This window comes from Micropterus salmoides, unplaced genomic scaffold (genome assembly GCF_014851395.1).
Source record: "Micropterus salmoides isolate LMB-PRFRI ecotype aquatic unplaced genomic scaffold, ASM1485139v1 Ms_hic_scaffold_3, whole genome shotgun sequence".
Classification (NCBI taxonomy): Eukaryota; Metazoa; Chordata; class Actinopteri; order Centrarchiformes; family Centrarchidae; genus Micropterus; species Micropterus salmoides.
In genome coordinates this window covers 27599340-27625451 of record NW_024042261.1, presented here as the reverse complement: position 1 = coordinate 27625451, position 26112 = coordinate 27599340, and the positions used below count along the sequence as shown (strand labels likewise).

The following is a 26112-nucleotide window of genomic DNA, read 5'->3' as shown; positions in this document are numbered from 1 at the left end:
GTACAATAGTCTTAACATCAAAGTATACTTAGTTCCCGAAAGAAAAACTCATTCTGCAGAACGGCCCATTTCAGAATAATAAATCACATCACAATGTTTCAGCTGGTAAATGTGGAGGTAATTGATGTACTTCATCTGCATGTTGTGCATCTTCCCTGGAGATCAATAAAGTATTATCTTAACCTATAATAATCAGTGTTGGGCAAGTTACTCAGAAATTGTAATAAGTTACTAGTTACTTATTAGGCTACTCCATAAAAAGTAATTATTACTATACTTATTACTTGGTGGTAAAAGTAACTACGTACTCGTTTCTGTTACTGTATCTCTTGCACTACCACCTTAAACTGCATATTATTATGACACCATAATGGCAATATTAGCCCACAGCTGTGGAAAGAACGCCTATTCCTCTTCTCCATTCTTCCCTAGCTTTTTGGCTAACAGCTGAACAACATAAAGTCCGGTGCTGACCGGTGCTGACCTGCCGCGCAGTCGCGCATTCAGGACAAGCATGGTGCGTTCAGTAACGCAGTAACGGAGCGTTACTTGGATTAGTAACTGTAATTTAATTACTGTTTTGGAAATAGTAATCCATTTCACTACTAGATAATGGGAAAAGTAATAATATTACAGAAACTTACTGCCCAACACTGATAATATTACATCATAATCGATTTATTGATTTATTGATTATATGTATTATTAATTCTGCAAATTGACTAACGTTACAGTAGTAAATAAAGTTCAAGTACAATATTTGCCTCTAAAATATCGTGGAGTATAAATTTTAAAGTAGCAGAGAAATACTCAAATAAGGTACATATATCTCGAAATTCTACATAAGTAGCTTGAGTATATAAACTTAGTTACGTTCCACCACTGGGTATTAGTACTTTTACACAAGTAAAGGATCTGAATAATTTCTCTAACCCCCGGTGTTATAGGAGGAGTACACACATTTGTCACCGCCTAGCGCCTGTCAGACAACGTTGAGGGCTAAACCCTAACCGTCCTTGTAGCTATGGAAACTCGTCGATGGCAACATCCACCAGTCTTTTCTGCCCCCATCCTCAAACCTCTCGGAGGTGCTGACTGTGTACTACTGTAACCGATAAATTAGACGCTGCAAGATGGCGATTGTGCGACTCGTAGCTTGTTTTGTTCTTTACACCAGCCTGGGTAAGTTGTTTCTCCTCTTTCCCACAATGCTGTGTTATCCGAGCGTTTGTAACACTTAACGAGGTGAGACTGCAGTTAGTTCAATCTAAAGCTGTGCAACGGAGCTGTCAGTGCTAACGTTAAAACATGTGTTAGCTTGACAAAAACACATTGAGAGTATAAAAGAAAGCATTGTTATGTGTTGCAGTGATTTATTGTGCAGTTTTATTTTCAGTGAGATATGTTTCCGTTAACGTTACGCTGCTGTTGTGCGAATAAAACCTGGAAAATGACGTAGTTGCAAGAGCATCCTTAACGTTTTAACGGTTGAATTCATGTGAACGTGTGCTAACCAACAGCAGAGGAAACGGTGTTAGCGTTAAGTATCGCTTTATTTCTTCATTCCAGAGACATTTAAATTAATCCTCCACGTGTGTTTGTTTGTCACTGGCGAGTTATTGTGAGGAAATTTCCAGAATGAAAATAAAGCAAACGTTAACGTTACTTTGGGGCGAAAGAAAATGCCACCACATGGTGATGGAGGGGTGGAGGGGTGGGGGGACCTGTCGTGTCAGTCCCGAGATGAAGGGCTGCAAGAGCATCTCAGTTAACATGCATCTGCTGTGTACTTGTGCATGCATAACCACAAACCCATGAATTTAACATAAAATAAATACTAGTTAAACCCAAAGTCCAAATGCCAGCTTGAATCATATCCAAAGGGGGGGGGTTGATAAACAGTGTGAGTATTGACCTTTAGTGATCGCGTGGTGATTAACGATGGTGAATGGGGTGTTGTTAGTGTGGCAGGTCAAGGGGAAGGAGAAGAGTCAGTCATGGTGAGGGACATGGTGGAGATGACATGACATCATTCCCTGTCCAGCAGCAGCTGGAGCTTTTGGTGCGGATCAATGTCGCTGATGCTGGGTGGGTGATACGGCGTGTCCCCCTCCCCTGGTGTGCGCTTTGTGTGAGGTCACCCTGCCGCTGGGTGAAAACTGGCAGTTAGTGGGTCATTTCCAAATGGCTAAATGTATCAGTAAAGTGTCGAACTTTTCACCAAGTCCTCTGCAAGACAGTGTGAATCAAATGACTAATCGACCAACAGGGGAAGGACTGATATTATGTTGGATGCAGTGGGTAAATGTAGCTAAAATAAACTACAATAGTAGCCGGAGAAATGATTGAAATTCATGTTTTTAGACATGCTAATAGTCTAAAATTCTGCCCTCAAGCTAAAGACTGCCTTTAGCTTTAAATTATGAATATTAATCACGTTGTTTAATTCATTCTTCATATAACTTGGATTCATTAGTGCATACATTTAAATGATTTTGTTTAAATTAAGACAAAATTAATGCTTTTGCTCTCCTCCTCTGGATCTGATTTGGAGTAAGATGCCGTTAATCCCTTAACATCCAGTTTTCTCAAATCTTCCATTTAAATAGCTTGGTTGAAATCATGTCATTCCACACTGACATTATATACTTTATCAGCTGGTTCCTGCTCTTAATTGAAGTTATGATAATTACACTAGGGCCGTTTATTTTTTCGAATTGATGTTCAGCTTACAATCATGAATTACAAAGAAAAGCAAATGTCCACGTTTCCAGAAGCTGGAACCAGACAATTGTTGGTATTTTTGATTTAAAAATAACTAAAATTAATAATCAATTATCAAAACACTTGCTGAGTTGTATACCTGATTAACTGACTGTTCGTCGGAGTGAAATATTCAAAACCTAGGCTACCATGTTCTTGATGGCTACAACGATTCCATCAAATGAAAATACTATTGATGTTTTGTGCACATTTCCCTGACATATTTGTTTTATTTATTTCCCTCAAGTACTTGACTGTCTCATACTAATCTAGAGGAGTGATTAGTTGTTATTACACAGGCATTCCAGTATGCTCTGGATCCCAGTGGTCCCTGGTCTGTCCATCTTGCTCGCAGCTAACTCTGCCTTGAGCATATTTGCAGCGACTGCACAGGAATGTCTTGGAAAAAAGCTTTTTATAGATAGCACTGCTTCAACATTTTTTGTTTTGTTGCAGGGATGGGGATGGGTAGTTGTTTTCATATTTAGCACATAAGAGGATTGGAGAATGTGGCTATTAAAGAGAACATTTCTCTCAGGACAGTCTATAGACTACTTTGTCTATGCATTACAACAACAAAGGGATTAAAAATGAGCCCTTATTTGCTTTGCAGCAAGCGGTGAGATTATTTTCATAATTCAAAAATCTTGTCTTCTCTTCAGCCTGCATTGTCCAACCAGGGGACCAACCATTGTTGTATGAATGCTTTTATTCTAAGCTCGTATAAGTAATTTGGTACACATTGTCTTTTTAATTGACTGTGGTTATTCTTTCCCACGGCCTACTTTGCTTGGTTGCGCAGTCGGTAATGTTTTATTTTGGTTACTCTAGTCTGTAGAGTGTCTGACACACTCTATAGTGTATATCTGTTCTTATTTACGGTGAATAATAAGGACAGAAAGCTTAATATGTGGAACATAGTTTTTGGAAATGTTTGGCCACAGAGAGAAGAGAGGGGGAGGATGACATGCAGCAAAAGTCGCCCACCCAAGGACCTTTTATCAGTGTTATAGAGTGCTTTACAAAAACAAATGGACTTCAGCAAACTTCATTAAATTAATAATTTCCTGTGGACTTGGAATAACACATTACACATACTGTTGCAATCCCTGAAATGACGAGAGTTGTTTTTAATGCGTTTTTTTGTAATGTGATACTTGTGCAGTGTGGTTGTAGCAGATTCTATCAAATGTCTTTGTATTTTGAAAGCTCTGTAGTTTTTGTTTTAGTTCTAAAAAAACAAAAAAACAAGTTTTATTTCTGTAGATTTGCAGCGTGTGGAAAGCTTCTGCCTTTACTGTAGATTCAGCTTCTGTTTTTATGCTGGAGACCCAGTACATGCATATGCCCAGGGAGCGTTTGTTGGACGAGCTCTCCTTGTGTCTCTCAGGATGTCCAGTCACAGCTGGGATAAAAATAGCTCTTGATGTACAGGGTGGGAAAGTCAGCAACAGAGACGGAAGCTGAGACCTGGGAGTCAGATCTCATCAGTGTCCACAGCTGTGCTTATATGACCGGATGCTTTGACAGGACCCATGTTTTCATCACTTTCAAGCTGAGCATCAGCTGTATGCAGGCTCCTTCGGCTCTGAGTCTTACTGTACATCTCAGGGTCATTCGTGTGGTAACAAGGCTGCATGAAATAAATAGATAGGGAGACTGCACAGTGCCTCAGGCATGTCTTGGAGTATTCAAGGCCTCCTCAGATAATTGTTATTATCTAATTTGAAACCTTTCATACTGCCCCCACTGGGAGCGGGAAGGCCTTCATTACTCACCATGTGTACCATCACCAGCAATTATTGCATTTGGATGTGGCACAGACACAATAAGTTGAGTATAGGGTATGGGTAGAAGGTGGAAACATGCTTATTTATCCTCAGCATTTTAAATCAGACCTACGGTGGAATAGTGTGTGTGTTTGAAATTGTAATTTTCACATTTTCTTTATTTGTGGTTGTACATTTCTCGCTGCACAGTCACGTTTTTTACGCTTAAATAGGCATTTTGCTTGCCCAAACATGACAGAACTTGTGAATTATGCCTCTTGTCGTCAAGATCTGACATTTACAAAATAACACAGCTTGCTTAAAGGAGTGCACTCAAGCAAGGAATGTAAAGTAATTAAATCCTATGTGTTGTTTGTGCCAGCGGGGAAACCAAGACAGATGATTAAATGTGCTTTCGAATTCAAGTCCATTCCCACTGTAAAGTTATTTTTGTGCGTCTGATTTGTTTTGTTTAGGGATCTTGATAAATGTTTTATTCTGCAAACCTCTGTGTAAATTAAGGCCACAATTTAGCAAAGAAGCTCTTTCACTAAACCCGAAAAAACCTTGTCAGAGGAAAAAAATGGGAGCTCTCTGCTCCAACGAGTGACACGTCATTGACCAATTTCAGCTATTCCTCAGAGGCACATTGTCACGCGAACACGGGTGAGATCTAGTGAGCTAGTGATGCAGATGCTCATATTCTGACGTCAGATTTGTTTTTGACAGAAATCCGACAACCATCTACTTTGTGTCAGAAAGCATTGTCTCAATTTTTTTCCACTTTTCCTTAACCAGATGATTTCTACTTCTCTGTATAAGAAGCAGTGGCTAAAGAAGTTGATACCCTTGTGTATGCGCATATTATGAAGTTATGGTTAACTAACAAAACACACAAAGTTAAAAATGAGGAAAGCCATTGTTCATAAATGCAGTCCAATGTAGAGATTTGACATATTTCAGGAGCTTTATGCCTTCGGCCTTGGTTTTTGGTTATTGAAACAAATGCTCATTTGGACCGGGGTCAGGTGATTTACATTGGCTTCCTTGTCTGTATGCTTTTAATTATTGTCCTGCTGCATTGTCGTAAGCTGGATGGCCTATACTGTATGTCTCCCCACACTGGCTCTCCAGGGTATGTACCCTCAAACAAAATGCCGAACGTCAGCACTTCAACCTTAGTCAGGGTTTCACTTAAAATGCAGTGCCCTGGAGTCCTAAAGCCAAAACAACAAAAATGTCTCAGTGTCAGAATATTTCTATTAATATTTTTATTGCAGTAATTTAACTAGGGCTGATGCCCAATAGTCAAAGATTCAATGCTTCGATGGGCGGAGCCTAATTCGACTGTCAATCTCACAGTCGAAGCTTCGCAGCGAAACGAGGATCATGCCATTTTGGCGATATGGGGGTGCTCAATGTCTGATTTTACATAGAACTACCAGTTTTCTCCCAACAAGTTAATATACAGTCTATTACAATACACATTTAAACGTTTAATGCTGTAAATAAACAGCCCCCCCCAGCCCTAAATTTAACATTTAGAACTTTTTGATGTTTCCTCATCTGCCAAATTATCATTCAATTAACCACCATAAAGACCCCAAATCAACAACTGAAGTTATTATGAAGTCAGTCCATGCCAAAAGCCTATACTGTGCGTATGTTCATTAAAAATGCATGCAAAAACAGATATATTTTTGGCTCCAGGTGTTAATCTTCTTAAACAGAAATGTGAGATCAGATCCCAAGGCTCTCTCACTCTCTGAGCGGTTCTATATTTATCACTCTAATCTGCTGTTTATTAGGCAACATGCCCAGTTAATAATGTCTGCTAATGAAAATGCTTGTGTGTGCCATAAGGTTTACTCAGCGTTTAGTGCCTTTATTCTTTCTTTCTTTTTTTTTTTTCTCTCTCCACAGGCAACATTCCATCATCACTCGGGGTAATCCTCCGAACCACAGACAAGATTGTGTGGGCAAATGAGTTTGAGCGTAAGTTGCTGGAAAATCACTCTAACCTATTTAGCCAAAGTAGCTTTTCTTTCCCTGATTGGGGACGCTTTCTCCTGCTCCCATGCATTCTGTTTTCTTCACAGCCATCGAACTGACCTGTTTAATAGAGTCCATCTCCACAAACAACCCGAGGATTGAGTGGAAAAAGATTAAGAACGGTGTCCCCAGTTATGTGTACTTTCAAAACAAGATAGCAGGTAAACTGCTTGCAAAGTCTCTCTTTTTTTAAAAGGCTGATCAACCAGTTAGGCCACAGCGTTTCAAAGTAATGTCTCAGTACTCAAAGCTAAGCTGAATGAATGGTACCTTGAAAGAACTTGGCATTGAATTCTGTTTTTCTGTGAAGTCACACTGTGTGTATGAATGAGCAATTGTAAAGTGTTTTTTTTTCTCCCTCAAAAGGGGACTTGGAGCACAGAGCTCAGCTCAGAGAGCCGGCCAACATCCTGATCTTGAACACCACTCGGTCAGACACTGCAGAGTACCGCTGCGAGGTGGCTGCCATTGATGATCAAAGGGACTTTGATGAGATTCTTATTAGTCTTGCAGTCAGAGGTATGGTGAGCTGGTTTACCACATCACTGACCGGCCCATGGTTGGCTAAGACTTTATCATAGTGTTGTAGTCAAGACTGCCAAGACCAAGTCAAGACCAAGACCAGAGTTTATCGTGACCGAGACAAGACCAAGACTTTTAGGGGCTGAGACCAAGTCGAGACCAAGACCGAGGGAGGACGAGACCGAGTCAAGACCAAGACCAGTTCCCCACATTACATGACACACAATAAAATGTGGAACAAGATCATAGGTACTTCTCAAATTGATCTGAAAGATCCACATTCCTATTAAAACACCCACATACAAACACATAGAGCTGACATCAACTTAAGCTTCTTTTTCAATGCTCCTTTTCCATGTTTACCAGGGGGACAGTCGTTAACAGTAACAACACATTTTTAATTAGGGTTATTGGTTGCATTTAAAGAAATACGTTTTACATCTAATCAAAGTTAGGATGTTAACAAATAAATCTCACAATGCACAAGCAATTTATTGATATTCCCAAAGTTATGGTCTTGACTGGTCTGAAATAAAATCCTGAGTCCTCAATGTCCAAGACTGTGACAAGACCGAGTACAAATGCGGTCAAGTCTGAGACAAGACTAAGACCATCAATACGTGGTCTTAAGACCGGTCTCAAGACCAAGATCGGTCTCGAGTACTACAACACTACTTTATCACATCTACATGTACATTCTTGTGGGTTAATAGATGAACATAAAATTAAAATGCACTTCAGAAATTTAAGATTCTGTTGCTCTAATTTCTTTTTATATTATAATAGAAATGTACACCCTTATTGCAGACTCTTATTGTTTTATTATTCATGTTCTATGATTATGGTACAACGTCTTTAGCACAGGGGGACACTGTTTATCTTTGTGTGATTAAACTGCCTTTCCCAACGGTTCCTGAATGTGTCAAGGGAGAAACAGTTTGAGACTCGGCCTTCAATTAGTATGTTTTTAGCTGACAAGAGGCTGAGAGAGAAACTCCCTAAAGAAGAAAGATAGATATAGCTGTAAATGAACAAGTGTGCAGCTGAGCACTTACAATTCCAATAAAGGTTAATTGTTAGTCTCTGATGGTGATGAAATTCTCTGTGACGTGTGAAAACAAAAACGTGCTGTTTTACAAGGAATTATGTGCCAGATTATTCTAGGCCAGGTGCAGTGAATTCCTCAGGTCTTGCTGTCACTCACCCTGTATCCAGTAGAGTGTAGAATTCAATATTACATCTTAGTTATTAGCTGTCATGCTCTATCAAATGAAGCCCCTGAGTACGTTTGTAAATTGTTGTATCCATACAACAATTTAAAGTCTCTCAGGGCGGCTAACGGGTGTCCATTAGAAACTGAGCATTTGCTGTCTTTGTATGTAAAAAATTAGATGTTGTTGTTATTTGTGTTTTGTTGCCCTTTTCTTGTTGTTGTCATGCTTGTTTCATACTTTGAAGTACTTTGTACATTTTGTACAAAGCAAGTCTTACCTCCTTCCAGTGTTTCTAGTCTTTCTGCCAAGCTAACTTCAGCTGTCTTCTGGCTGTAGCTTTATATGTAAGGGGCAGACATGAGAGTGGTATCAATCATCTCATCTAAGTCTCTGCAAGAAAACAAATAAGTAAATTTCCCCAAATGACTATTCCTTTATGTCATTACTTCAGGCTCTGCTAACTTCAAATGATTACTTGCCGTCTTGTGCCTCAAGTGACTAATCATAATAATAATAGATTAATCAATAACAAAAACAGTGAGCAGTTGCAGTAGATTGATGCGTATGTGTCTGTGCGCAGTAAAACCTGTTGTACCACGGTGCAGTGTGCCAGAGGCGGTCACAGTTGGAACGTCAACCGAGCTGCGATGTCTGGAGAATGAGGGTTTCCCTGCTCCTCTGTATCGCTGGTTCCACAACAACGAGGAGCTTCCTCAGGACCCCAAAAACAGCCCGAAGTTGGTCAACTCTTCTTACAGCATCAACCCCGACACTGGGGGCCTGGTAAGAAACACAGCGCCATAGCTTTGCCTGCTATTAGTACATTTATAACCGGTACTTTTACTTAATTTAAAATTTCATTTTAGCTTTCATCATCTGTACAAACTGTCATTAAAATCATGGAAACAAGCAATATCTACTATTACTCTATTATTAGAAATCAGCTTCATCCATTTGCCTCACTCAGATGTGGATGGAAGTAGTTGGCTGACTGTTCTGTTTGTGGATAGGACTCTTTAGCATCAAGGATACTCAATTACAGCTTATCCAATGTAAATGGAAACAGCCTAATCTGAATAAAACCTTAACCATTGTATGACTAATAGCAGAATTAATCCACACATGTAAAGATAGCCAGTGACGAAACTAAACCAAAGACTGGCATTTAAAAGGAGGATAATGTTGCATTCAAAGCCAAGATGATGCGTTTATGGTTTACGTCAATGTCATAATAACTAAGTTAAAAGTTTCACTAAACACATTTCAGGTCCATATCATAAAATGTTACACCACAGAATTTATATGCAGCCAAACACCCTTTAGCATTTTGTTGACAATGCAATGTGTCATTGTACTGAAACATTTCTTAAAAAAATATCTCCTCAGAAATTTCGAAGAGTGAAGAAGGAGGACGCAGGGGAGTACTACTGCCAGGCAAAGAATGATGCAGGACACGCACAGTGTCCCCCACAAATCATGGAAGTCTGTGAGTGTCTAAACAATTGAGTCAGCCTTTCTGAGACTTTCTTAGATAAAACCGTCTTCACGTTGGTCTCAGTTTCGTGCATGGACATTGCTACCAAAGCCAAAAAGGTGGACCTAGGCTAGAAGGAATAGACAGTTAATCAAAGACAAAATGTTGGTAAAACATTAACACAGCAGGAAGGAACAGAGGCAAAAAAAAACAAAGCTAATTAAGTGACATTTTATCCTGCAGTGTACAATGTACTGGAGCAGTTAATCACTAATGGGGAACAGCAGAGAAGTTGAGTAAGGCTCAGGTGATCTGCTAGAAGTAGGAAAACTGACAGCACAAGCGGACAGTTAGTAGAAGGGGTTAATGTAGGCAGGAGAGGTGGAAGTGTTAGGTTTTGTGGTTGGTGGACCCAAGAGCGGACACAGAAAACAAGAGCCAGAGTAAAAGTTAACAGTTTTTATTTTACAAATGTGCAGAGGTGGTGAAGGCTTGTGAGGCAGACATGAGCGAGGGGCAGGCAGGTGAGTGATGGCGAGGTCTGGTACCAGTGGATGTAGCATTTGAAAACACAGGAATCCTGATGCACAGGAAAGAAAAAAACAGGTATTACTCGAGGAGTAAGTGATCAGCAAAATAATTAGATTCAGTAGCGAGACAAGAAAAGACCAGCGGTACTCTACAACGATTGGTTTAGAATGACCAGGTGACAAGTCACAGGAGAACTGGAGTATTTCAGTTGATGAGTCGATTGAAGTCCGGTGTGTAGTTTCAGCCAGGTGCCCAGAGTGAAACACACACACAAATGAAAAGGGAGTGGGAACCAGGGGGAAAATAGACCCAGAGTCACACCTCTAGCTGTGACAGGGAGAGAAGAATGGAGCAGCCACTGTCAGAGTTTCAAGTTATTTATTGCACCATAGTTGACAATTTGAAAAGTTGTTTCCTGCTTTTCTGTTTAATTAAATTGCAATCCATATTTGTGGTAAATTGTATATGCTGTAGAAAGTTGTTAACTTATCAGACATTCCTGCATATATTGTGGTTATGTTACAGATATACATTGTTTTCACTACTGACAATTGATTTTTCTTTGATTTATCATATAGTGGAACAAGTAATGTCAAAATATGTTACTGTTTTATATCCATCAGACATTATCAGAGCCCATAGTTTTAACTAAAGCTGTCTTACTGAATTTGATCAGCTACCAAAAAATTTGCTTCATAATGATTGCTTAGATAGTTGGTTAAAATTAATGATCAATTTTCAAATTCTCCTGCTGATGAGCTAAATCATTATTCAAGTGACGATTTCAGCACAATGTGAATTAAATATAAGCAAAATATACAACAACACAAACTATAATGCTTGATATCTCTCAGGCCACCAAGCTCTGTTCACATATCATCTTTTGTTGTTGCAGATGATGTCGACATCCTTGGGATTTTCCTCAAGTCCTTTGGTGCAGTGCTGGTGTTCTTCTGTTTGGCTGCTTCCATTTGTCATTCCTTTAAACGTGGATGCTTCTACAAAAAAGGCCACAATGAAAATAAGTGAGTATAAGGAGATAAGATAATAGGTTATTGTGCCTTCTACATTACATCAAGTATTTGTATACTTTTATTATGTTGTTTTTGTTATTTCAGCTACAATTGGCCAGCTCAGACTGAAGGTGTTGACTATGGTGATGCAGATGAGGTAAGAAAAACTCATTTGCAAAACATCAACAGCATTTATTACATGTCTTAATATGAATAAAGGAAACTCTTAAAGGAGTAAGTTCTGCATACATATTTTCTAATTCATCTTTTTCACAGGGCCATTTTCGCCACAAGTCTTCATTCGTCATTTGACAGCTGAGACAGCAATAAAATGAAATCAAGACAAAAACAAAAACTGTTGAGGTTAACTTGCTACAATGATGCTCCTGATGGTAAAGTTTGAGGTGTAACATGGCACATTATTCTCTGAGGCACATTAGAATCCAATCAACCAACTTGCCAAAGTCATTGTAATATCATTTTGTGCCACTGTTTCATGTTTTTTTTATAATGTGTAATTTATTTCCTTCTCTTTTAGTATTAATTTACGATGAAAATATTGTTCTTAATTTCACCATGTTTTTATTAGACAATACAGTGCAGTGCTTTTTTTTTATTATACAATAAAAACATTCAAAGCTGTGGAATTTGATATTTGGACCATAGTGTAATCGCAAAAGATGCTGGAAGCTACATTCCTTCACGTTTTTTTGGACAAATCCTCTTTTATAACTCTTAAACTTTTTACAGTACACTGAAATTATTTTACAAAGCTCCTTTACATTATCTTTGTTCATAAGATAAACATGATCTGATTTTATTTTACCTGGGGAAGAGTTGAAACTTTTTTGTATATACTGTAGTTATACAGGCAATAAGCAGCAGACTGTAGAAGGCTGATGAGCTCACAATTATAAGGCACAATTTATCAGCCTTTCATATACAGTATTTACAGATAATAACAAGTATCTACGAGTGCAAAGTAACCCATGGATTTGAATACCTTATATCCCACTATGCTGCAAAGTCAATATGTACTATAAAGGTGGTGATGTATGATATTTAGAGTGCCGTTTCTGTGTATAAGTGACCTTCTGTGCTTTACTAATTATTTTGTGAGTATTGGACATATTGTCCAGTTTGGACTCAGTACTTAATGTACATAAATACATACATTTTTTGATCTTTTAATTTTCCTACATTGCACACCATATCTTATTGTAAATATGCAATAAAACTGTTAGTTGGAAATAAATTTATAGTATTTACTGTTCAGTGTGTTTCTGCAGTGTTGAGCCTGTCATTTCAAACATTAGTGTCAATGATTTGTGTAACAACTCAGGAACTGTTGTAAAATGTCCACTGTTCATTTGATATTAATACTATATGTTCATGTTTTTGTTACTATTAAATACATTTGAACTGTTAATATTGTGGAGACTGAAATGTGTTTTTATCGTTTATGAAAATAATAATGCAGAGGGAAATAAAAATAAAACATATTATGCACATTTATGCACATAGTTGTTGCAGCCTACAGCATTCTGTTATTACCATGTGTCTCACTCTGTTGTGGAAAATGATACTTTACTCAAGTAAAAGTAACAATACTACAATGGAAAAATAAATAAATAAGTAAAAGCTCTTCTTTCAAAATGTTACTCAGTGAGAGTGTACAAATATTTTCAGCAAACTTTCTTCAGATATCAAAAGGAAATGCATTTGTTATGCAGAATGTTGATATAGGAATTCTGTTCATGGATTTATTGATGCATCAACATACAAACAAACAGCATTTTAATGTTGCAGCTGATCCCATACTGGTTGATATCATGCATGGAATGCTTTATAATGCATATAAAGTTAAAATCAGCTCCACCTCAGTGAGCTACACCAGTAAAGTTACTTTTTAATACATTCATGATTATAATCCAATATTATAATATATATTTAATGACAGGGGCTCTGCATGATAAGTACTTTTGCTTTTGATATTTTAAGTACATTTGAATGTTAATACTTTTTTACTTGAGTAAAAATTTTAATGCAGGACTTTTACATGTAATGGAATATTTATTTTTACATTGTGGTACAGCTATTTTTACTTAAGTACCTGAATACTTCTTCCACCACTGCTTTTATATACAGTGTAAAGTACAGTAGCCTATTTGAGTAAATGTACTAAGTTAGTTTTCTCCACTGTTCTTACTTACGAGTGAAAAAAATGAAAAACTCAAAAGTAATATACAATTGATGTGTGTATTTGGAAAAGCCCTCACTTCCGGTTTGGAACACGGGCCCAAATACTATGTTGTGGGTTTTATTTTGAAAAACTCCACCCGGAAGTAATTAATCCATTGCAGGTGGCGTACATCCTGATCATTTGACAACATTCGCCGTATTTTCGTACAGAAAACAAACATGTAATATACATCCTCACTGAGAGCTTTGTGCCCATTAACGAAGCAGAGTAGTTTGTGGCCAGTGTAGGCGATGTATTGGAGATATTAAGGTCAACAGAAGGAAAAAAAAGAAACGGCTAATTTGCTGGTGGAAATACATTTGTGCGTTTTCGTGTGCCGTCGAACATCCATTTCGCTTCGTCTGTGAAAATGAGTATGGACATGTAGCAAAGGTAGAGTTTTCTGTAAAATATCGTCGACTTTTTCCATGTTTAATAGTGTGCTGTGTGCTCCGAGAGGGAACCGAGGTCGCACACCCTGCAGGCCCTTACGGTGTGTTTGCTTTCTACTAAACATTAGCAGTGTTTTGGGGGGAGGTTAACGTTAGTTTGCTAAAACAAGCCAGAGTAACGTTACGATAAGAGTTTACACAGCACAGACGTAACGTTACAATGAGTTTCTTTAGTTTTGGACAAAGTGCAGAAATCGATGTGGTCCTGAATGACGCTGAAACGAGGAAGAAGGCTGAACACAAGACTGAAGATGGAAAGAAAGACAAATACTTTCTTTTCTATGATGGCGAAACTGTTAGTGGAAAGGTGAATGTCACACTAAAGAACCCCGGGAAGAGGCTGGAGCACCAAGGGATCAAAATTGAATTTGTTGGGCAGATAGGTAGGTACAAGTATAACTTACCTCCACATTACTCCATACAGTAAAGAACAGCCCAAGGTTAGCTTCTGTTGAGCAATATCAACAAGCAAAAGCAAAAGCCATTTATACTGGGGACTGTAAATAAATTTAGGGTGGGGAGTGGGACTAAATTATTAGATTATAAATTAATTCTTTGTGCACCTTTTTAGTTGTTAATGACAAAATGAATTGGACCAGTTCAATTATGTAATATTACTTTTAGATATTGAGGAGAGGGTGTAGCAGTTTTCTCTTTGTTAATTTGAAGAAAATACAGATACCAGCAGTATCAGTATTTTCTTCAAATAGGCCCTCCTAAGAGAAAAATGGCAACACCCTCCCCACAACAACAAAAATCTCACAGTATTGGAACACCATTGATTGGTGCAATTTAAACCTTTAATATGTTTAAATCAATTTATTTATATAGCACATTTTTGTGCAAAATTGCAAAACAAGGTGCTTAAGAATACAATGAAATAACAATAACAGTAAATAGGAAACATGGTAGAACAGAGAGACCAGTAGATGAGGGTAGATTGAAATAAAATGGATAAGGGAATGCCAAGCTAAAAAGGTAGTCTATTTCTTAAGATTTCTTTTAAAGGCCCTCAGCTCCTCTGGCAGGCGGCTCCAAACACTAAATGTCACCAGAGGACCTGAGTGATCTAGAGGGAGCACACATTGAAAGCATGTCTGACAGGTATTCAGGCGCTAGTCCATTGTAGAGTGGTTTGTACACCAATAAAAGGATCTTAAAATATTTTCTAAAACTGAATGAAGGGACTTTAGGACAGATGAGATGTGTGCTCTACTTGTGGTCAGTACTGGGTCAGTACATGTGCTGCAGCTGCATTCTGAATGATTTGTAGCTTATTTATAGCTTCCATAGGTGGACCAGGAAGGAGAGAACAGCTGTAATCAACCCCGATAATGATAAAAGCATACATAAGTATTGCAGTATCATCCTGGGAGAGAAACAGTTGCACTTAAGCATAATTTCTAAAGGCAGTTTTAGTGAGATTAGTGATGTGAAATTCAAAATTCAAAACAGGGTCTAGAAGCACGCTAGGGGTTGTCGTTTTGTGCCAGGTTAATGTGCTAGTTAGTGCCCAGTATGTCATAATGCATCATGTGTGTGACATGATCAATTAGTTGAACCAGTTTCTCAACAGGGCTGATAAATAATGGGTGATAAAGAGGTGTATGTGTGTCATTGGCATAGCTATGAAAATTAATCCCCTGTTCTCTGATGATATTTCATGGTGGCAGCATATAGAGACTGAACAACACAGGTCCCTGACTTGTTGAGGGAAACCACATGTTATGCTAGTGTTCACCAAAGAGTGGTCACCAAGAAAGACAAAATAGTCTCTGCCAGACAGATAAGTCCAAAAGCTATCTAAATCTGAGTGAAAGAGGCCAACACACTTCTGCAATCTGTACTGATACTGAGAGTTTCTTCTCATCCTTGTTCACTCTAAGGTCATTTATAACTTTAACCCACGCTGTCTCATTCATCTGTAGTGATCACAAAAGCCAGACTAGAACTTCTTAAATATACATCTCACATTTAGGTAATCATTTAGCTGTTACTAATACTATACTAATACTAATATGTCAAGCATTTTAATTTAAAAAAGAAAGATTTAAAATTGGCCTGAAATTGTTTAGCAGTAAATCATTTGGGTTACTTTTCTATGGGAGAGCAGTTTTCAGGGCTAGGGGAAAATACAACTCAGCAGGGAGGGATTTACAATTGCTAGCATTTCATGCTATATACAGTTTACACAGTTTTAAAAAAGGTGGTGGGGTTAGGGTCAAATGAGCAGGTGGAGGGTTATAGATGCATGCACTACAGCAGCAAAAACATTTGTAGCAGTCTTAGGCAGAGGGGAAGTGTCAAAAGACAGGGCTCATGCACATTCTGTATAACAAAAATAAGGTCCAACCTGTCTTTTCTTATTTTGTCTCTGAAAAAAGCTGCAAACTTTTCACATTTTGATGTTGAGATGATGAAAGAATGGCTTTTAGGAGCTGGATTTATGAGGCTGTCAATAGTGGAGAAAAGCATTCTGGGATTACCATGATTTTTTTTAAGAAATGAGCTTGTCTTGCATTTCTAATTGCTTTGTTGAAGATAGTGAGGTGTTCTTTAAAAATGTCGTAATGGACTTGCAGCTTAGGTTTTCTCCATTGACACATTTCTACAATTTTAGTTAACAATATCCCCAGTTCACCATGGTGGTTTGTGTTTTGATTTAATTAATTCAAATCATCACCAGAGGAAGGAAGGATCTGTGGTGATATCTTATTAATATGATTTATGACATTTTTAGCAACTTCAGAGGTAATATCATGTTTCCTAACAATCTGCTCAGTAACAAACTGAGGTTGTGATAACAAGAGAAATAAAATACAGTAGTGGTTTGAGATTGTCAGTTATAGACACATCAGTCCTTAGACTATGAGTGATAATTAGATTCAACATGTGACTGGTTGTGAGTTGGCCCCCTAACGTTGAATAAAATTCATAAATAATCACAATCACACTATGTTGTCATAATTGGTACTGACAATAGAGAACGTTTCAGTAAAGTCATCTAAAAAGACAGGACAGTGTTTTGGGGTCTATATATTGTCATAACAAACACAGGGGGTTGGGACTTTAACAGTATAGTATGATGTTCATAGGAGCAAAAATCACCAAAAGGGATAATGCTACAGTTTAGGGCGTCAGCAGATATAGAGCCAGTCCCACCACCTTTCTTACCATGCCTTGTAGAACGCTCAAAACTATAGCATGAAGGGGATGTTTTAATAAGAACAGCATGTCCGTTGATGTTTAACCAGTCAAGTGTCAAGTTTAAGTAGAGATATGAGTTCATTAAAAAGAAGTCTTTGTGATTGAGTGATGGGGTTGATTGTTCTTATGTAGTTTGTATGATGCTTTGGCAATATTGTTGTTACACATTCATGCCAATAAAGCTAATATGAATTGAATTGATTGAACATTGAGAAGTTTTACCATCCAGTCTTTCTTGGGGCAGGGTGTGGAACATTTAATGGGATGGAGGTCAGATTACTTGCAGTTACACCAGAAGTAGGACAGTGGAACTGATGGTTAGTGGATCTTGCATGTTGTCTGTAGCAAATGTTAACAGGGATGAAATTAGACTGAAAACAAACAGTTGTACATCTCTTTGTTAATAAAACTGGGATGGCGTTTCCTTATTTTGAGGCAGGGTGACATAAGGCGTGACTTTCAGCACGTCATGCTGTAGAGGCCTTGCAGGACCGCAGGGCCAGTTCAGTGTTTGTGGATAAAATACGGGAGCCTGAGTGGTTTTGGTGGAGACAATCTCATTGTGGTTGGTTAAGGAATGAGGTTATTGACGAAAGGGATATCTCTTTTCCAACAAAATCTATTTTACCAAATGCGAAGCTGACGTAGACGGCTGAACTTCACATCAACAAAATGTGTGGGGTGGGGTCGGGCAGTGGACCGGAAATGACGCACGGCTTCCTGATGTCCACGAGCTGCAAAAAAGTTTTTTGAATTTGAGTCAGCTGCCACCATTGGGTGTGTTATTTACGCATAAGCAGCCACTAGCCATTTTTTATTTTTAAACCAAGAGCTGTCACTTTATATCATGTATTGACTTTTTTTTTTACTTTATTATAGTTCTGCTTTCTGTCAAGATGCACATTAAAGTGAAGGTGGGTTCTGCTGCTGGACAGTGACATATGACGTGCTGTCTGAATAGATATTGTTCAGTGACTAGACCCTCCCCTACATGCCCAAAAACTAAACAGATAATTCCCTAGAGGTAGAATAAATAGAACAAAAAGTTTGAATTAAAACAGATCTGTCCAAAACTCACTTTATTAAGAGGCAATCATAAAATAAATAAAGCTTTCCGGCTCTATTACAAAATTTACCATCATTAAATATTTTGCAAAGTCTTAAAGTGGATGTCTCTTATTTTTCTTTTGTTGATAACATCTTTGTTTTCTAGAGCTGTATTACGACAGAGGAAACCACCATGAGTTTGTGTCCCTGGTGAAAGATCTTGCAAGACCGGGTGAAATAACTCAGTCGCAGACCTTCGACTTTGAGTTCACTCATGTTGAAAAACCTTATGAGTCCTACACAGGCCAGAATGTCAAGCTAAGGTAGGTTTGATCATTCACTCTACTTTATAGGCAGTGAAATGAGTGACTGTCACTCTTCAACCAGCCTGTCACATGGTTACATATAAACATTTTAACGCCTGATGTTGCATATATTTACCTTGAAATATATATTGTATGGGTTAGATATGATAATGTGGAAACAGTTGTGTTTTCAGTCTCTGTTTGTTGCATTTGCAGATATTTTCTTCGAGCCACAGTGATCAGAAGATTAAATGACATCAGTAAAGAGATGGACATTGTGGTGCACACGTTGAGCACTTACCCAGAGCTCAACTCCTCCATTAAAATGGAAGTTGGAATTGAGGATTGTCTCCACATTGAGTTTGAGTACAACAAATCCAAGTAAGCCTCCATTATTTACATTATTGATTCATCTCTAGACAATTTATTCACTGAGCCGACTGTTTAATCTATTTAATGTTCGAAAATAGGGGAAAATGAGCGCCATGACGACATCTCGGTGTGTTTGTTTTGCCTGACCAAATCTATAGACACAAAAATAATTGTACCACTATGATTTTAGTGATGGAAAATAGAGAAAGCAAAAAACCCTCAAATTTGAGATTTTCACAATTAATCAACTGTCAAAATTGTCATTGAGTCATTATCTCTTGATTGACTTAATTGAAATTAACCAACTAATCGTATCAGTCCTTAAGACATGGAAAAAACGATCATTTCATTTACCCCAAGTTTTTAAAATCAATTCACACAACATTTCTTCCATCCATCCATCGTCAACCGCTTATCCTGCGTACAGGGTTGCAGGGGGCTGGAGCCAATCCCAGCTGGCATCGGGCGAAAGGCGGGGTACACCCTGGACAGGTCGCCAGTCCATCGCAGACAACATTACTTTAATTTTTCTAAACTAAAATTGCGTTATTACATTACTACATTAAAATTTAAAATAAAAAAATAAAATAAAACTTAACAGTGAATCGTTGATTTAAATAGTTGGTGATTCATCTCTGTTGACTTATTGATTCATCGACCAAACATTTGAGCTGTAATGGATTTCTTTCATGCTGGAGAAACAATCAAATACTATTCTGTTTGTGCTTGGTTACTAAACTACTTGTTATCTACAGACCTCATTCTCATTTTATGCTTCCTTCCTCCTCTGACAGGTACCATCTGAAAGATGTAATTGTGGGAAAAATCTATTTTCTCCTGGTGAGGATTAAGATAAAGCACATGGAGATCGACATCATCAAACGCGAGACAACAGGCACCGGTCCAAGTGTATACCATGAAAATGACACTATCGCCAAGTACGAGATCATGGACGGTGCTCCTGTCAGGGGTAAACAAAACTTTTTCATAATTTCAGTCAGTTATTTTAATCATGAAGCATCTCCTCATTCAACAGTGATATTATCTGGGCTGTCACAATGTATTTTATATTTCAGGAGAGTCCATTCCCATCCGGTTATTTCTGGCTGGTTATGATCTGACTCCCACCATGCGAGACATCAACAAGAAGTTCTCAGTGCGCTACTACCTAAACCTGGTGCTGATCGATGAGGAGGAGAGACGCTACTTCAAACAGCAGGTAGGCGACTGATAAAAGACTGTACTCAAACCTCAGACTGGCCACTCCCAGTCAGTGTGTTTACATTTATTATAATAAAATGAATATTCCCCACGTCCTATCACTGTAAATACTGTTACATTTCTGCTGCAGAATCCTGATTACCTGTATATGTATAAAACCTGTATACTGTAAAATGTTTTTGGACTCTGTTGGAGAAGGGCTAAGTGAAGATGTAATTGTGGTTCTGGGAACAAGTAATGGTCTTTTTTATCTTCTGACATTGACATAATCTACTTACCAAAAAAAACACAAATAATTGCTAGTTCCAGCCCTAAACAGTCTACTTAACATAGTTGTAGTCAGAGTCACTCTTTAGATGTACAGAGTAGCGTTTCATTTAGCAACAAATAAAAGCTTTATTTTTTAAATTTGTATTGCAAATGACAAAGTTAACGATGTGCTTCGCAAAATAGATTAAATAGTTGTAAATGTGCAACAGTGTTCCTGGATTAACTGAACAAAAGATTTGAGTAATCTATTCCATTTGATGGTAGCATATCTATGTTCCCCTCTTAAATATCCATCTAATATGACACATTAAGGAGACCTTTCAAAAGGGTTTAATGTTCTCAGCAATGTGTGAGAACAGATTACCATTCAAACTGCATTTGAAAAGTACATCTCCCTTCATTTTTTGCAATGTAAACTGTGAAGATTAGGATTAGGACCAGGATTACTCATGGTCTTCAGCTTTCATGCATAGGGAGTCAGCATACACTGGCAGTGATATCATCAATACACGTAAACATACAATCTAAAATCCTCCATACCCTTCCCCTGTGCAGGAAATCACACTGTGGAGGAAAGGGGACGTGGTGAGGAAGAGCATGTCTCATCAGGCCGCCATCGCCTCTCAGAGGTTCGAGGGCTCGGCTGCTTCAGAGAGCGCGCTGGAGCAGGCTGCTAAGGAGGAGAGCGGGTAGAGCTGCAGCCCCTCCAATCTCCTCTCAGAAAACTTCTCAGCGTCTGCGTTGGAGTGGTGGAGGTACCTGTCAACTGTACAACATCTGGTGAAGCAGCTGTTTTAATTGTAACCGCTGCTGGTAAAAGGGAGACCGACATATACAGTATGTGAACAATGAAACGGTTTGCATGAGGCATTCAAGGTGGCTTCAGGCTGCTGGTCTTTTCCCTTCATCATTATTAATAATGTATTTGTTTTCTTTCTTTCTGGAGATCAAACTAACCACCCGTTGCGATGTCTACTGTGTAAAATCTTTCACGTGAAATTGTTGAATTTTTAAGCCCTCTGTTGGTTGCATTCTAATGCTTTTTGGGGATAAATTGATTTCTAATCTCTTAATTAACGCAACTGATCTATCATGAATTTTCAACAAAATGCATCTCCAACATTCCGCCTTTTAATGAATGCATTCCTAACACTGTTATAAGGTCAAGATATCTGAGATAACTTTGCACTGCTGTATCTTGCTCAACACATTTTTCTCTTTGTATGCATTTGCACAACACTAGTGGAAACTGGAATCTTTTTCCTTTTGGAGCGAGACTTTGCTTAAGTATTATCCCACACCTTTTTTAAAACTTGTAAATAAGACCAGCTAAAACCTTTAATTCTGTTACATGTTACAGCTTGTGTACGTTGATCATAAAGTACACAGTGCCACAAAATTACCTTTCATGTTCATATGCTTTACCTCAGCATTCCAGCGGTGTTAGGAAAGGGTGTTGTATTAAGGTCTGATAGTATGAAGTCTTCTGTATCCTCTTTATTAGAGACTTGAAAGTTGTGCCTAAGTGTATCAAGCTAACATAATTTTAGTCTTTTAACCAGAGAAACGTTACAGTAGAACTATATCTTTTGCAAAATGCTAATCGATTATTCCCTATCCCCCAAACTGAAATAAATTGATGCCAAATGAAACAAAAACCCGTCAGACTTGGTTGTATTGCAGAAAAGTGTTTAACTTCCATATCAACATTGTACTGTCATACTAACACAATGCTACATACAGTACATGGGCGAGTTGTGTTATCATTGAGCGTCATTTATTTTATTTTTTTCAGATTTTTGTTATACATATGGATCCTCAGACTGTCAAAGGGACCAAATGGTTCCTGAATCAATTACAAAACTGCAAACTTGTTCTGTAACAATGAGTCTGCAGTCATTTTTAAAGCAAAGTGCCAAAAAATGCAGTAGTTTGGACATCTTAAATGTGAATGTGGTTTTCTTAGTTCTCTAAGATTTAACATTGTATCTATTTTGGGTTTGGATTGTTTAAAGATAACACCCTGCTTTTCATATACCAGAGGATTAATAAAAATAATCATTAGTTGCAGCCCTACATCAGTGTAATGTTACAAGTATTATAGAAAAACAATCCACCAGTGCATCTCAAACTCAGTTTGTAAAATAGAGCAGCAGTCCCAATTTTAAGCATAGATAAAACAGAATAACTGTTCGCCTTGCCCTTGTACAACACCTGAAAACTGACTGTTACCTTGAATTTGACACAGTACTTTTCGCCATCACTTCCTGTCACGAAACCAACAATATCCTGAATTGTAATTAAAGTTGTGCAAGGTATCAAGTCTGTCGTCAGCGCCTTTCACAATTAGTAGCACATGAAATCTGTGCGAGGACACTACCTGAGGTCTATATGTATTATTCCTTATATGTAATAATTAACAGTGAATACAGAGCAAATAAATGTGGTTGGCCAGACCGCAATAAAATCGGTTCATTGCTATCCATAATGGCAATTTCATAGGACAAAGTTGTGCTGTGCATGATGTCAAAGACCTTTTATCTTCCTGCTTGCACCATCAACAGTAGAACTCAAAATTTATGGAGTCCAGAGTGTGGTCATTTTTATCTGGTGGAATTCATATAAAATGGGCTTCAGGTGTTATAAGGAATGATCGGTTACACTGCTATACACAAATTACAAGTTGAGTAATGGCAATAAAACAAGCCCCGAAGCTGTTCTAAGGGCAAATGGTGTTTTGTATCGAGACAAGTTAAAAACTGGATGTTAGCCATAACTTGACAAAAACACATTTAATAATCTCTATGAACAAAACATGGCAGTACTGTAAAGCAGGTTGCTGCCTCATGATATCCTCACAAGGGCTCTTCATCCTCCAGACTCAGGACAAAGTCAAACTCCTCTGCAGAGAAAAAGCACAACAACCACCATTATATATGGAAAGAAGACACTAAAATAACAGCGGAATATATAATCTGTAACATGCTCCTCTGGCTAAAGAACACTTTGGACTTGCTGTTTGAATTTCTTTACTTGCCAGTGGTTAGGGGTTGCACAGAGAGCCTGGCCCTTGTAAAAAGAGCCATGTCCTTCAGAGGCCCTCCTTCGGCGCGATGCTGCAGGTGATACTTTTTCAGCTCAGACAGAGGAAGAAAACGCTTCGTCATTCTTTGATACTGGACATCTACCTGAAAGAGAAGAAAACAGTCACCCTTCATGCTTGGTTATCATCAATAATTGCACTTTAAAGTCCTGAATTAGTTTACCATGCTCCACTTGGGGTTGTCTGGTTTACTGTTGGCATCAAAATGGACATCTTTCTTATCAAACTGAGTGTGGTCCACATAAGCCTCTTTCACAATCTAGAAAAGGAAATGCAGCTGAATATAATACGTCTGTGGCTTTGTCTAAGTCATTAAAATATTGTCAGCAGGGAAAGATTGACTTACTTTCATGACTCCTGCTATCCCCGGTTCCTTGCAGTTGCTGTGGTAAAAGAAAGCCAACTGCCCTTCTTTCATCTGCCTCATGAAGTTGCGCGCCTGCAGATGAAAGATAATTTAGAGGAACGTTCCCACAGAGAGAAGAGGAAAAACAAGAATATAATTTGCACAAAGCGAGGAGAATAAAATGACAAAAAGCCTTTTCAGAATGGCATTGTGCTGGTGCCTCATTTCTGCTGAACGTCTTTTCGTTGCAGGGTTCAGTTTTGCGGCTCTACCTGATAATTGCGGACGCCGTCCCAGCAGCCGGTCTGATTAGGCAAAGCCTTCAGATCCTCGATCCCGAACTGCAGAATGAACCAGAGGCATCAGACGAGTGCAGCCCACTCACATTTTCCAAGAACAGACTGTGCTGAGGAGGCAGTCGCTGCTCTGTACCTTCACATCGATCCCATTCTCAAAGCGGCTGTCAGGCTCAGACTTCATTAGCCAGTGGCAGTACTGTGAAGAACCACTGATTCTGAGCTCTTCTTAGTTTTGCCAGATTCAACAGAAGCTGCCGCTTTTCTTTTACTGCCAGCTGTTTCTTTTGTGGAAGAATCCGTTTTACAAGCATCATCTTTGCCTGTGTAGATGAGTCAGTGATTGTCACTCATTAGTAAATGACATATCAGACAAGACATTTTACTCTGATTTCATTTGCTTACCAGCATTTGAGCTCTTTTATTCACTCTGGCCCTTTTCTTTGGTGACATCTCTCACAGTCTATAAAGACATGTTTAAAACATTAACAAGCGTCATCCATAATACGGCTGGGTGCGATATAGGCTATAGCTTGAGATGATATCAAATTGTGTACCATCAGAGATTTGTTCATTTTATTCATATCGTGTCCCTTTAGGTCCTCTTTAGGCAATATGGCATTTTCATGGTACTTTTGCATTAATGTAATGAAGTACTTTAATTCATCAGTTATCTTTTGCTGGGTTAGCCAAAAACGAGTTGCATTCTTCTGCTCATTTTATCCACTACTGATTTCTCAATCAATTTTCCAACAAAAGTTCTATCAGAAATATGTATTGATACTGTCATAAAAAATTCCCTATTACCAACCCACAAAACATCAAATCACAAATCTTTTTTCAACGCTTGCCACTAAGGCTGCAACTAACAACTGTTTTTATGATATTATTTTCAATTTTAATAGTTTTGTCTATAAAATGTCAGACAGTCCAAAGATAGAGTTTACAATCAATGACAAAGAAGACCACCAAATATTCACATTGAAGCTGGAATCAGAGATTACTGGCATTAGATTGTGTATAGTAAATTGTCAGTTAGGTTGCATCTAATTTTAACTAATGCAGTCTAACACAACAGCCATGCAATAAATCCTACTTTCACGAGGTTATGTTCAGTTTTTACTAAAACTTTGTTTTGCTGTAGCCTTTGGTTCTGTTTCATGTGATTACGTCAACTAAACATGTTCACCTGCATGAAGGGATGATTTGTTGCAGGGCTGTGGCATTAGGCTGTATTAGTTTTAGCTATAGCTGCACTACATAGATAAACTAAAGCTGATGATACACGGGGCACCTTTTTGAGCAATGTTGCTGGTGGCAAGTCCGACTATGTTTTGAACGCATAGCTGTGGTGCGGAGAGTGATGGGGGAAGGGGATTACGGTAGTAGTCTTTACTCATTAACGTTACCATTGACAGCAACATTGTCCAGCACCATTGATCTAAAAGTTGCTCCGTGTATCATCAGCTTCAGAGTCTCCAACTGCTCACTATGGCTTCCTTAATAACTACAGTGGAAATAGAAATATAATATAATATGCCCGATTTCAATTTCCTTTAATTTATAAACTTGCATTCACCACTTCAAACGAGCACTTGACATTTGGAGTACTATGCTTCCTCTTCATGATCATCATCAGACATGGATGGCAGCGATTAGCTAACATTAGCTAGTTAGATCTTAACTTGTGCAACACATGTAAACTAAACGTGCCTCACAGTTTGAAAGTAATACAGATTATAGTGCAGCTCAGAGGAATAACCTCTTTAAGCACGGATAAGCCGTACCTTTAGCTGAATACTGCTCCAGGTAAGCGGTTCTCTATGCGAGTTGAGCGGGAAGCCATCAATACCTACAACACGTGACGTCAACAAACTTACCGGTGCACTTGATTTATTAACCCGCTACTACCG

General features: G+C 38.3%; 3 protein-coding genes across 3 annotated transcripts; 2 read left to right on the top strand and 1 right to left on the bottom strand.

Moving 5' to 3' along the window:
- The first annotated feature begins 1020 nt into the window (after nt 1-1020).
- On the top strand, nt 1021-12767 carry jam3a (junctional adhesion molecule 3a). The gene is made up of 9 exons (XM_038694084.1): nt 1021-1182; nt 6456-6527; nt 6632-6745; nt 6951-7103; nt 8901-9103; nt 9707-9806; nt 11221-11350; nt 11444-11495; nt 11615-12767. The coding sequence occupies exons 1-9, from the start codon at nt 1134-1136 to the stop codon at nt 11648-11650; spliced, it is 909 nt and encodes a 302-aa protein (XP_038550012.1). The 5' UTR covers nt 1021-1133; the 3' UTR covers nt 11651-12767.
- Nucleotides 12768-13687: 920 nt separating this feature from the next.
- On the top strand, nt 13688-22112 carry vps26b (VPS26, retromer complex component B). Its single transcript, XM_038694083.1, has 6 exons — nt 13688-14415; nt 18453-18609; nt 18808-18972; nt 19758-19933; nt 20040-20182; nt 21010-22112. Exons 1-6 carry the CDS (start codon nt 14193-14195, stop codon nt 21145-21147), a joined length of 1002 nt encoding a protein of 333 aa, XP_038550011.1. The 5' UTR covers nt 13688-14192; the 3' UTR covers nt 21148-22112.
- A 1112-nt stretch (nt 22113-23224) lies between these two features.
- On the bottom strand, nt 23225-24783 carry thyn1 (thymocyte nuclear protein 1). Its single transcript, XM_038692506.1, is given in 9 exon segments — nt 23225-23356; nt 23492-23642; nt 23721-23816; nt 23904-23996; nt 24176-24244; nt 24336-24413; nt 24416-24522; nt 24605-24617; nt 24757-24783. Coding segments are annotated over 9 exon segments (681 nt in total). The 3' UTR covers nt 23225-23309.
- Between the last annotated feature and the right edge of the window lie 1329 nt (nt 24784-26112).